This window comes from Lycorma delicatula, chromosome 4, assembly GCF_047948215.1.
Source record: "Lycorma delicatula isolate Av1 chromosome 4, ASM4794821v1, whole genome shotgun sequence".
NCBI lineage: Eukaryota > Metazoa > Arthropoda > Insecta > Hemiptera > Fulgoridae > Lycorma > Lycorma delicatula.
The window spans coordinates 92,439,571-92,452,558 of record NC_134458.1 but is presented as its reverse complement, the minus strand read 5'-3'; the positions used below and the strand labels follow the sequence as shown (position 1 = coordinate 92,452,558).

Sequence of the window (12,988 nt, the reverse complement as noted above, 5' to 3'; positions counted from 1 at the left end):
TCAGAATATTAAAGTAATTTACTTTTGACTAAGAACAGATTACAGCCAGTGAGAGCATCTTCCTTTCCTCTGCAATTACTTTCATTTTAACAGACACCTGTGTAATAATTGATAACATTCTTTGTTACCAATATTTTGCCTTTTCTTCATATAATAACCACACATTTTCACTTAGCCTTTGTCAGGAGTAGAAATTGAAAAATTAAGAAATGTCATGTACAGATAAAAATGCTGAGGAAAGAAAGGAACTTCAGGTGAATAAGTGGATGACCCACCAGGTTGGTCTGGTGGTGGATGCATCTTCACAAGTCAGCTGATTTCAAAGTTGAGAGTTCCAATGTTCAAATCTTAGTAAAGGCAGTTACTTTTATATGGATTTGAATACTAGATCGCGGATACTGATGTTTTTTGGTGTTTGGGTTTCAATTAATCACACATCTCAGAAATGGTCGAACTGACACTGTACAAGACTACACTTCATTTACACTTATACATATTATCCTCACTCATCCTCTGAAGTAATACCTGACAGTGATTCCCAGAGGCTAAACAGAAAAAAGGTGAATAGGTGGATAAACAACATTATTTAACTGACAGGCACAGAGTACAATTGATTAGTTTAATGATTGTAATAGTATCAGAAGTATTGTCTAATCACTCTGGAATGGTTAAAATGACACTGGAGTTTTGTTACCAAAGCGCTGCTATCTGATTAAATATTTTGTAAGATTAAGTTAGAGGATGAATATCTCTGAAATGGACTGTCAGATTTTCATAAAGTATATATAAAGATTTAGCTGTTAAGAGGTGCATTGGTTGATAGCTTTTAAAAAATATTTGAACCTTTATTAGAAAGGGTTTTTTGTATGTAAATCTGAAATAACCTGCTTAAAGAGCTCTGATTTAAATCATTTCCTTTGGATAATTTTAATGTATTCATGATGTTATAAATAGTTCTTGATCTCAGATTGCAAAATTTAGTCATTTTAAATTGAGCTGTCATGTGAGCGAAGTTTCTGATTGGCTACAGTAGTTATAATTACACTCATACTGCAACATATTTCATAAAAGAATGATATTGCACTTGAAAATAATCAAACTGATTGTAATATTTATTATTCATCCTATAGTCGCAAGGTATGAACAGTAAGAAATATATGGGTTCTGGGTAAACTGTAAATTTCATATGTTACAATCTGATGCTTCCAGTAAACATGGAGCATCTTACACAGAGTAGTATTCTTAAATAGAAAGGTGTAAAATAAGGTAAACTACCAATGGCCAAAACGATGTTTATAAAGTGGCTTCTGTAAATCAGTGAAGTTGATTGTAGTTTCATTTTTTCCATATGTTAGCAGCTATTGTGGTCAGCATCGCTTAAAGGTTAACTTTAAAAAGTTGTCTGCTGTCGTTACAAGATACTGAAATAATGGTTGTGATTATTTTTTATGTACACTCATTCTGGCAGTATTTTTTCAATTCTCATGTTATTGTTTGCTGGAGCTTTTCTGTATATTGTCTTGTCATCCCTTTATTCTTGGAAGAAGAAATATTTCAGTCTTGGCCAAAATTTTTGATTAAGACAATTTTTGAATTTATACAGGAACTAGTGGTACAATATAACTCTTGAAGATAGTTCCTTTGTGGGAATTTTAATGTGCATTGTATAAATGAGTAACTGGACATTTTGTGTTAATTTATGGCTTATTTTATCTTTGTTGTGTGAAGTTAAATCATCTTTCATATAGCAAAATGTTTCAAAAATATATTATTGAAGAATTATATAGTTAACTGCATTGCCCAGGACCGAAGTAGCTAATAGAAACCATATATAAATGTAGCTATAAATAATATGTTTCACTATAATAATATGAGCACTATAGAATTATTTAGTAGATACTTAAGTTGTTTATTAATCTAATTACATTACTACGGATTGTGGTTATAATTGTTTAATTCTTCTATTTTCAGCGTGGGAAGATGTCATGCGAGAACTGCCTGGGCCATCGTCAGGTGCTGCATCATCCAGCGGAGCCAAAGTCCAGTACTACTCAGGACAGTGAAAGAATTTACTGAAGACTTCATATTTAACTTTATTTGTCTTTTCTTTTTGTTTTTTTCTTTCTTTTTTTTGTTTTGTTAATTCACATCGATAAGTTGTTATATTGTAAAAACATGAAAAATATATATATATATATTGTATAACCAGGTGTAGTTAATCGGGAACTGAAATGTCGGTTAAACTGATACATAATTATTTTGATTGCTTTTGTGGTGGAATTGTTTAAAAAGAAATATAATAAAAATTGAAAAATTAAACTGTTATATTTTCGACGATAATATTATATTAAACTTCGTTCCTGTATGAGAGTGAGTATAAATGATGATGATCGGTGAAAATATGTTTAAATGTATGAGATTAAATACTACTTATGTTAGTGCATTTCTTAATTTAATAATGTTTCAGTTGTTATATTCTGGTCATTATTAATATTATTCTCGATCGATATAAATTATTTTTAAGAAACTAGAATGATTAATATTTCTACATTAATCATCGATACTACAAGCAAGTGAACATTTATCAAGCGGTTGAATCATTTTAAATGTGGCTATCGATCGGCCGTGCTCGCTAATGCTGCTTATATGTGTATATATATATTTTATCATCATTATACTATCTTGCCCACGGTTATTATGAACAGTTTAATTGTTGATGTTTTTTCTTTATTTGTAATAATTGTAATATTACAATAATATGGATAATACTTGCTAGTTAATAGTTCACAAAACTGCCTCCTTTTTACCTTTTTTCTTCTTTATTTGTATAATTTTTTTTTAAAATCATGTTATAGTGGAACATTGCTTTAATTTTTTAGTATAATTAATTATATTTTTCTTTTTAGTAACATTATGTACATCAAATCTTATAAAAAATTTGTTTGTATTATAAAAATTTTATGTGAAAGATCATTTTATAAGATAAACGTTAAATAATTTTATTAATACATTCATATCGTTATGAATGTTTTCGTCTGTGATAAAAATTTTAAAGTGATCTTACCAATAATTTATGTTTATATCTATTATTTAATTTAGAACAAAACTTTATTGAATTTTCTTTGTGTATGTTTTTTTCTTCAAAATTCATCATATTTTTTTTCAATTGTTAAAGTAGTCTAAAAGTTGCCTTGTAAAGTAAATTGAATGGTTAGTATTTTATTAATTTATAAATGAACAGGAGGTAAGTAGTGTGAACTAGATAACACTTTAATAGCGCAGCGATAATAAGGAGCGAGTCCTGCCTGTAATTACTATTACTATTATTATAATAATAATAATATGCCAATCATGTTTTGTTCATTTTAAAAATTAAAATTCATTGTGAATATTATTTCTACTTTGAATTATAATTGTATTTTGTTTATTATTTCACCTTTTGTTCAGATATTTGTTATTAATGAGTTATGTGTTTAGCAAAATAAATTAAAAATTATATATATACTTAAATATGTAATAATAATTACAGAAAAAAAAATTATGTACAGCGATGAATCTTAGGAGTGAATTAAGCTTCTTCCTTTTTTCTACTGTTCTTTTAAAAGAACAATAATACTGAAAAACTATGTTTAAATGAAGATAAAACTTATTAATGTCTTACTATATATGTTTGAATAACACTGAAATAGTTCTTGTTATATGTCCTTTATTTAAATTTAAGTAATTTAATATTTTGTTTCTATGTTTATTATGTTTTATGTTGAAATATTTGTTTTTGTTGTGAAATTATATATCTCTGCATAAAGTTGTCAAATTTTATAGACTAAAATTATCAATCGCAAAAATTTATTTAAAGAATGAAAAGAAAAAAAATATTTTTGCTATATGTCATTTTTATTTATAATCATTAATTATTGTAAGGTTAAATTGTTTGTGATATGATGACTTAGCTCTATTATTTTATTAGTTAACCAGTTTCAAAAATTTATATAAAAAAAGATTGCACTCAAATTCCAGTGATTATTAAAAAGAAAAAAAAAGTTGAATTAAGTTGCTTTTTAATTTTCGATAAGCTTTCAAAAAGTTCTGTAGATAAAATTATTTAGTAGAAATTTTTATTCATGGTTTACGTCATTAAATATTTATTAATATGATTTTTTTCTTGAACAACATACACTTTTGTATAAATGTGGTTACCTAATGTAATAAATTGCATCACCATGTTTATTTTTCCCTTAAAGTAATTAACTAGGCTCTTTTATTTAATATACCCAAAGCTTTATGACTTTTCCCATAAAATTGTCATGCGATTTTAATTTTTAACTATATTATAAATATATATATTTTGGTACTGAACATTTTTAATGATCAGCTTATTTTGTATTTCATTAATAAAAACTATTCAAGAGTTAAAATTACAAATTTTAGGGCTTTCACTACAAATATAAAAATTAAATCCTGTGATAATTTACTTTTGTGAAAATTAATAATTTTTATTTCTTCATCAAAATTAATTATATTTATTACACTTTCATTTATTAAATGATTATAGCTTTGTGGTATCACCATTGCAGATCTGTACTAGTCAGACATCTGTGATAGCATTAATCATACTGGGTAGTGATATCTTAAAATGTTTAGAAAAATCATTGTTATCTCAGTTTATAATTTTTCTTTGTGTTTAAATGATTATAAGAGTTTTGAAACATCAGTTTACAACATTTTTAAAGGTAAGTTTTATTTAATTTCATAACTTTTGAGTATTATACTTTTTACTTAGTTATGGATAATCTAGACCCGGTAGAATTAATAACAAATATCCTTAAAATAAGTTATCTACTGAAACATTGTATTTCTGCTTTTTTTGCCAAGGCTAAAATTTTACCTTTTCTAACATGCCTACATTAACCATGATAAAATTAACATTGTATATTACTTAATAATATGAATATGAAATAGAATAAGTCAGTCTCTATTCTTTCAAATTGGTATCGGGTTTGCACAAACTACCTTACTAAAAAAACCTTACAATAATTTTCAATTTTAATGTTTTGTAAGTATGTTTAAAATATGCAGGCCGGTTTCTTTTTCTTGTTTTTGTTTCAGTTTGTGTGTATAAATATCTTATTATTTTAATTAATATATATTTCAAACAATTAATTATATTTCTAACCAATTCAGTTTACTACTGAAATTAATTTTTTATTATAAAATACTACATGCAGCCTGTATTTTATTACCTATCTATGTTTTTACAACTTACTTTTGTGTTTATATGTTATTGTATTATTACTAAAAACAGATATTTTTTATTCACAAAAAGTTATAGATTAATTAATGAAAGAAATGGGTATACGTAAAATTCCCATTAAATTGAAAGTACTTTATGGTTATTTAAAATTTATGTGTATATAAATGTTTTAATCGATTGTATATTAATTAGTTAAAATAGCAAGGCAGAAGTTTTAAGGGCTATATATATATATATATATATATATTGTTAAATTAACTTATTTATAAAAAACAATATTAAGAAAGAACCAGTTATTAACAGATGTCATATTTTTTTACATGCAGTTTGTCATTTCAAAAATAATTGGGAATTAAATCTTATCATAAGTTTTGTTGTAACAACATATGATGACATTTAATTCTACAGTTAGCAATATGTAACATCAGTAAAAGGTTTAAAGTGCCTATACTGCTTGTAAAAATAACACCAGTTTTTTTTTTTAATATTATCATGAAAGGAAAACCTCTGGCCTTCAAAAAGTTATATCTTATGAACCGCTTAAATAAAAAAATTGAGTTCTATATCAATTTAAACATTGCAATGTGCAATTTTCTACATTATTCTTATTAGTTTATTTTAAGAAAACCTACAGAAATTACAGCAAATTATGCATAAAAAGTATCTTCTCTTTTTTTACCATTTTCATAGTAATTTGATTCAAAGTTCCCTAACTTTATTAACAGATTATATATGTTGTTTTTTTTTTCATGTAGATTTAAGTGCAAAGTTGTGAAGTTTATTCTTTTTGCGTTGGTTTCAATATGGTGCATACTAAAAAAGAAAAAATGCTATTTCAGCTCTTAGTAAAAATAGAAAAAAAATATTTTGTACTGAACTGCATGTTTTAAGTTCACAGTATTCCAGTACAAACATAATTTTTTTTTTTTTGATGAGTGGATGGGAAAAGGGTTATGAAAGAAAGAAATTTTTCTGTTAAAAGAGGTGAGAACCTACACTGTCTTAGGAAATATTACAGTCCATTTTTGTGAGCACGAATACAGTTTAGGTATTGTATTTTTCTATGGGTGGTTTGTAACTGAACATGATAAAGCAATTTTTCGAAAAAATCAAAATCGCCAGTAGTTTTACTTTCCTTCACAATCATTTTTTAATCTATTGTTAATTGAAATAATGGAAATCATGTAAAAAGTGTTATTAAAACATATTTCTGTGCAAAAAGAATTTCCTGCCTATACCAACATCTAAAATAGCAATTTGTAAAGATCACCATATTGAAATAAAAAGTCAGAAAAATTAAAACAAACTTAATCGGTAAAACTTATTGTTAATGTATATTTACCAACAGGTAAACATTAACAATAATTTATCTGGGTCATTAATATCGCTATGGGATGTTGAAATTACAACAGTGCAGCAAAACCCAGATGTTCTTATGCATTACTTGCTGTAATTCCTTCAGCTTTTCTTCAGTTAAATACTGAATGTCTCAAGAATATCATAGAAACAACAGCATTAAATGATCTTTTCCATCAAGTGATACATAAGATACAACTCTTATCAAAGAAAGTTTTCTTATGAGACATGCCATAGTAAGTTTTCTTCTTATTTAATACAGTATAATGATGAAATAGTGTTTCTTCAATAATTGAATAAACCATAAGGATGTCTGTTTCTCTTCCATCATTTACAATTGTTTTTATGTTTAAATAGACATTGCTTCTCAAAATTTTTGTGTTTGCTGTTATTAAGTCTTCGTGTTTGTGGATTTTTTCCTTCACATGCTTCTTTAATATATTTTGTTAAGTTACTACTTTTTTTCTTTTTAACTAAAGTCAACAGAACAGATTAATGTCTGATTTCTTATAAAAATCTTGAACAATTAGTAAAAATTGTTTGATTACCGTAAGCTTGTGTATATATATATATATTTTTTTTTTCATATATAAGTTTAGTAAACTACTTTGTCAGCTTCCATTATTAGCTGATTCATTTTTGGCTAAAGATTAATTTTCTTTGTAATCTGCTCCCACCTTGATGTTATAGTTTCACAAAACTTTCTATTCTGTTATTCAAAACTTTTTTTAGCCTTGCTGTTTTCACTATGAACTTATTGTTTCGTTTTTTTATTATATTTTGTTTGTTTAAATTGCTTACAAATTTATACTTGTTAATTAAATTTATTGAAGTTTGTTTATTACATTTAAACACATTACAAGTATATTTACAAAAATAGTTTTTTTTATCTTTTTATTTACCAAGATTTATTCAGTTATTCTTTTTTTTGTTAAAAAAAAGAAAATCATGATTGAAATGTATTTAATGGTATGATTGGAACATGGTTACTTAGAATTTCAAAGAAAATTGCCTGATCTTTATTTCTAATAATATATTTTTCTAGAAAATCGTTATTAATTAAAAAATTATAGCTATTAGAAAAAGGTTGTTTTAAGTCAGATAATTTTCATTGAATTTTCTAGTAATTTTCAATACTCCGTTTAGTACAGTTTTCTATTTTATTATTCAGTAATTACTTTTTATCATAAATTTTCATGGTAGGTGTTGAAATTAATTACCAGTTAAAAATTAATTTCTATTAACTATATTGTTTAGCAGATATAGCACTTGTTACGTGTCAAATATTATTTAGAGATTTAGTATAAATGCTTAACCCTTTTTTATCGTAGAATAAATTAGATGTTATGCTGACAGTTACTAAAATTTGCACTAGTGTAATATAATGACTGCATTAAAATTTGTTCAGATTTACTTCAGGTGAAAGCAGAGGCGGATTAAGAGACTGGTTAAGGCCCTGGGCGCAGAAGAAAATAAAGAATTAAGGGAATAAAAATACATATTTTAAAATAAATAAAACATATTATGTACTATTTATATTTTATTCCATCAAAATTTTAATGTAATATAAATGTATAGAATTTTACTTGAAATTAAAATATGAAAACATTTATTTAAATAATTTTTTTTCTAGCTTCTAGTTTTGCAAACTTACCAATCTCTTCACAATCAATACTTTAAAGTAAATCGCTGTCTATGTATAGAATAGCCATGTCATTTAATCTTTCCTCTGACACTGAATTTCTAAGGTAATCTTTTACTCTTTTCATACAAGAAAATGAGCGTTCCGCTGATGTGTTACAAATTGGCATGGTTAACAAAATTTTTAAAATAATTTCTACATTTGGAAAAATTGCTTTCATATCTAATGCTTTTTTTGTACATATTTATTAATTGATTGCTTGTCTTCATCTAAAAATTTTGAATACTGTTTGAATCAATGACATCTTTATACATTTCTGTTAAGTTATTGACACATTTTTTTCTTTTCTTCTGCAGACAATGTAAATACAAAAGAAACTCGAAAATTACTTATAACATTTTCATAGATTTTTCTGCGTAATGTCGTATATTACATGGAGTATATTGTGTAAAAAAAATTTCTTTGGGTTTTCCCATGTTCACTTGCTATCATCTTCAAATGTTTTAACTTTTGATTCAATTTCTTTGAAATTATGTGTGATGTTTTCATTTATAAAAATTTCTAGACTTTTTAATAATGATGCACTTTTACAACTGTGCAGTCAAGACTGTCATTACAGCAGTTTCATAATTATTTATTTTTTTAAATAATGATTTTGCTTCAATAACAACAATTTTTTTTCATTTGTGGAATTGCATATCTTATTTAATGCTTCTTTTATATTTTTGCAGCCACATTTTAGCACAAACTGCATCAGCCCGGGCAGAGCACCTTGTGTTTGGATATTTCTCTAATGTATAAGAACCTTTATCCAATTTATTCCATAACATTTTCTATCGCATGTTGATGCAGAAAAAACAAAGAAATTTTGCTCGAATAAAAATATCTGGAAGCATTGCCAACTAAATTAAGTGAATGATTAGAGCACGAAATAAACATTGCTGATAAAGCATGTTGTCTTATTCTTCTTTGAAGAGCATTGTACTTGCCCAACATATTTGTTGCATTGTTGAACGATTGTCCATGGAAATATTTTTTATCTACTGGCAAATTTTATAAGGTAGATAAAACTGTCTTCCAGATACTCCACATCATGTCTTTCTATAGGGAAGAACTTTAAAAATTTTTCAACATCACCATTTACTGACAAGTAGCGCACTACAAAAGTAAGTTGATCCACATGCACATCAGGTGTAGAATCTAAAATAATACTATAATATTTTGCACATTTTATTTCCTCCACAATGTGTGTCATAAGGGAATCGGTAATTATTTGTAAAAGTTCATCGCACGTCTGATGTGATAAGTAATTTACATGTCTGCTACCGTGATTTCCATACTTTTGTAAGTGTAACTTTAACTCAGGAGCAATCACATGCTCCGCGCCACCTACTCTAGCTGCTGTGGTCATCCTGATCCACATTTAGAATTTTTGTTTTCAATTGTTTTATTTTTGTATTTTCTTATCTAATTACTTCTGTTACGCAGTTTCGGATATTAGATAAGTAAAAAACGCATTCTCAAAAAGTTTTTTATTTATTAAATAAATTTAAATTTTACAAAGAAAAACCCTTACAAATTTATTTTACAAAAACATTCTGGTGAACTAAGTTTTTTAAAAAATTACTGCATGAAATATTAATGAAAATAAATTATTTATATTTAAACAACACTGGGAACTTAAATTTTTCTTATGCTTAGTTAAACATTTTTTTAAATTAAAATCTTTCAAAAATTGTGAAAATAATGATAAAAAACATTACTAATGGATAACATAATATTGTTTACTGTTGGCATTGTCTAAAAATTTGCTTGATTAATTAAAAAAATGAAAAACATTTTTATAGATCTGATAAAAAATAACAGTTTATCATAAATACCTAATTAAAGGCAGTTAAGACATGCGAGTTTTGCCACAGACATACATACCACATTGTGCACATGTCTGGTAAGATTTGTTCCCCATTCAATCATACAGCCCACATCATTTTCTTTTTCTAACCATGTCTTCTGCTTGGACTTTATACTGCTGGTTCTTCCTTCATGATGTGAAGAGTATCAGTTCCCAAAATATTTGGTAAATCAGTCTATATCAGATGTCTTTGCATGTCCAGTGTGACCAATTCCTTGGCAGTATCTTTTAGCCACTTTCTTCGCACAAGTTTGACATTATGGTTATCCATGCACAAATCACTTGCCTGTTTACTCCTACAACATCCAAAGGATGATAGAAGGGTTTAAGTGGCCATCAGTTAATTTTTCTTGCTACGGAATATGTAGAACACATTTCATCAACTACGTCAATCCCTTGTTTGGTCCCATTGTAAAATGTTATGATTTCTGGCTTTTGATTATCTCCAGAGGCTGCATCAATGGAACTGTGATGCATGTTTGAAACTAATAGCAGAATCTTGCCTTTTTTTTTCGGAACATAGGCGACAAATTTTGTAAGATTTTTTCCGAAACCAAACATTGAAGATTTTATTTATCATTGTTTTGTTTTTTGAAGCGCAAGGGGATTTCTGTTTTATTTTTCCTTATAGTCCCTACAGTGGTCTGGTTGTGCTGTTGCAGTAGATCTCAAGAAAGGAGTATGCTGGTAAACCAGTTGTGAGTAACAGTTTCCCCATTCCCACTAATAGGCTCAATAAGTCTCTGAACAACTGAATTTGGTTTTTGGCTCACTAGATGATATTGACCCTCAGAATGTTTACCTAAGTATATCTCCATGTTTAATACATATAAAGATCGATAATTGACCAAATAGAACACTTTAAATACGTATTTAGTGAGTTTGTTTTACATATATTGGCGGAAAGAGCACCTGCCTCTAAATCCCCACAACATTTCATCAACTGTTGTACATTCACCCCTGAAAAATTTTTTTTGCACTTCCCAATTATATATTTGAACACTTCCTGCAAATGACCAAATTTATCCCGAGCCAATCTCAGATTATGGTCTGTTTTATCATCAAACCTTAGGGCTCTTAATAAGAACTGAAATTGCTTTCAGGACACAGTACAATTAAAAATTCACACACCAGTAGCTTCTTCATTCCAGAGTTTTTCAGCATGCAAGTGTGAAGATTTTAATATGCCTGCATAGTAAAGTAACCCAAAGGTAATTTCCTTAATCCATCCCTTTCCCGTGCATAGTTTCCCGTTTATAGAATCAATGTATATATAATCTAATATTTTTGTAATAATATAATCAGTAAAAAAAACTGCCTGGCTTCCAGTGGATTATTAACTTGTCTTGCCACGCCCTTACAACCAGGCTGGTGAAAAACTATATTTTGTTGCCTGGTGCGCAGTGATTGTGTAGGCTCAGCTTCTTTTCCATTTGGTCTGGTCCTTTCCAATATAATATCCTCAGTAGGCTAAAGGGATTTCATCTTCCAAAGTGCTGTTGTCAGCGGTCATCATCCCATATCTCTTCCTCCAAACTCTGTTCCATATCCATATTTCTTTGACATCAGCTTCTTGTTCTTCAGGATCAACATCGCTTATCTTCTCTGGAAAATCATCCTCTGAAAATTCGTCCTTTTCCAAACTCTGAAGAATTGATCATTCATCCATGTTACTAAAACATTGTAAACTTAATCAGTGAATAACACTCAATAATTAATTTTACAAAAAAAATCGAATATGCATACAAAATAACTATTTAGTTACTAAAATAAAGTCAAAAGCAAAAAATATAACACCGCTGCAAGGTTTTCAATAGATGTAAATGATCGCTGTGGGTTTGGAGGAGACCTGCACAGGTTTCCCTTCAATCAATGCTCTACTCAAACTAAATGAACAAGTGTGTTTTGTGTAGATTGAGGGGACCCATATTTCTTCCAGATTAAAAAATCATCATATTCGCTCAAATACTCTAAGCAAGTTGAATGAATGCATTTTCTTGAAGATGCTACATTCTCATTATTGCATTGAAAAGCAGTGCCCAAACTTGCACGGAAACTTATTGTGGATACAATTCTTTGTAGAATATTGATGCAATTTAACGTAGTGGAACACTTGTATAATGTATACATTGAAGTAATGTGTTCCTTTGACATTTTATGCTCGGACAAAGTTATTCCAATATGTTTCCAATATTGGAACCCTGTGATCAACTTAAGACTTTGAGGCCAAAAACATTTTGCATGGGTAACAATAAATTAATTTGGATGTTTCAGAAAAAATTAGTCAAGTTTTTCTTCTTTATCACTGTTTGATATTTTTCGGTAAAAATGGTCTTTACAGAAGTCTCTGTAGTAAATGCGATCACCATGTTTATTAACCAATTTAAGTATAGTTATATTGCCTACACTTTTCGGTTTATTTGAAATTATAAATTCAACCATTTGATTATTAAAATGTCAGGCCAGAGCAATATCTCTTAGTGCAACTTTGAATTGAATATTTTCAGTAATTTCTAGAGGATTTTCTTCTGCTGGTATTTTTTTCTACTTTGACACTGGTCACCAGTTGAAAAAAATACAATAGAAACACCAGTGTGTTTCTCGGGTTGACTCTTGATCGAGTTTTCATCTTCTTCATCATTGTTATTTTTTTCTATTCTTTGGTTTTTCAACTACATCTTTTTTTGACAGATACAGATAACCTTGTTCTTCATCTTCATTGTTTGAATAGCCAGTTATAAATTTGTCCAATGATCCTTTCTGTTTGTTGGCAACTTGCTCACGGTCTTTCTTAATACTTCTTTTTTCAGCCCCTGATCGATGTAGT

At 27.8% G+C, this 12,988-nt stretch overlaps 1 protein-coding gene across 7 annotated transcripts in view; it reads left to right on the top strand.

Moving 5' to 3' along the window:
* Nucleotides 1-8,370, top strand: part of LOC142323647 (uncharacterized) — a 242,657-nt gene extending 234,287 nt beyond the window's left edge. For 4 of the 7 annotated variants that reach the window (XM_075363661.1, XM_075363658.1, XM_075363659.1 and 1 more), the window contains one exon: nucleotides 1,972-8,369. In XM_075363661.1, the coding sequence (XP_075219776.1) occupies nucleotides 1,972-2,063 (92 nt within the window). In that variant the 3' untranslated portion in view covers nucleotides 2,064-8,369. Of the gene's footprint in view, nucleotides 1-1,971 lie in introns of all 7 variants that reach the window. The other 3 variants (XM_075363663.1, XM_075363660.1, XM_075363657.1) reach the window with 1 other exon arrangement.
* Nucleotides 8,371-12,988: the final 4,618 nt, after the last annotated feature.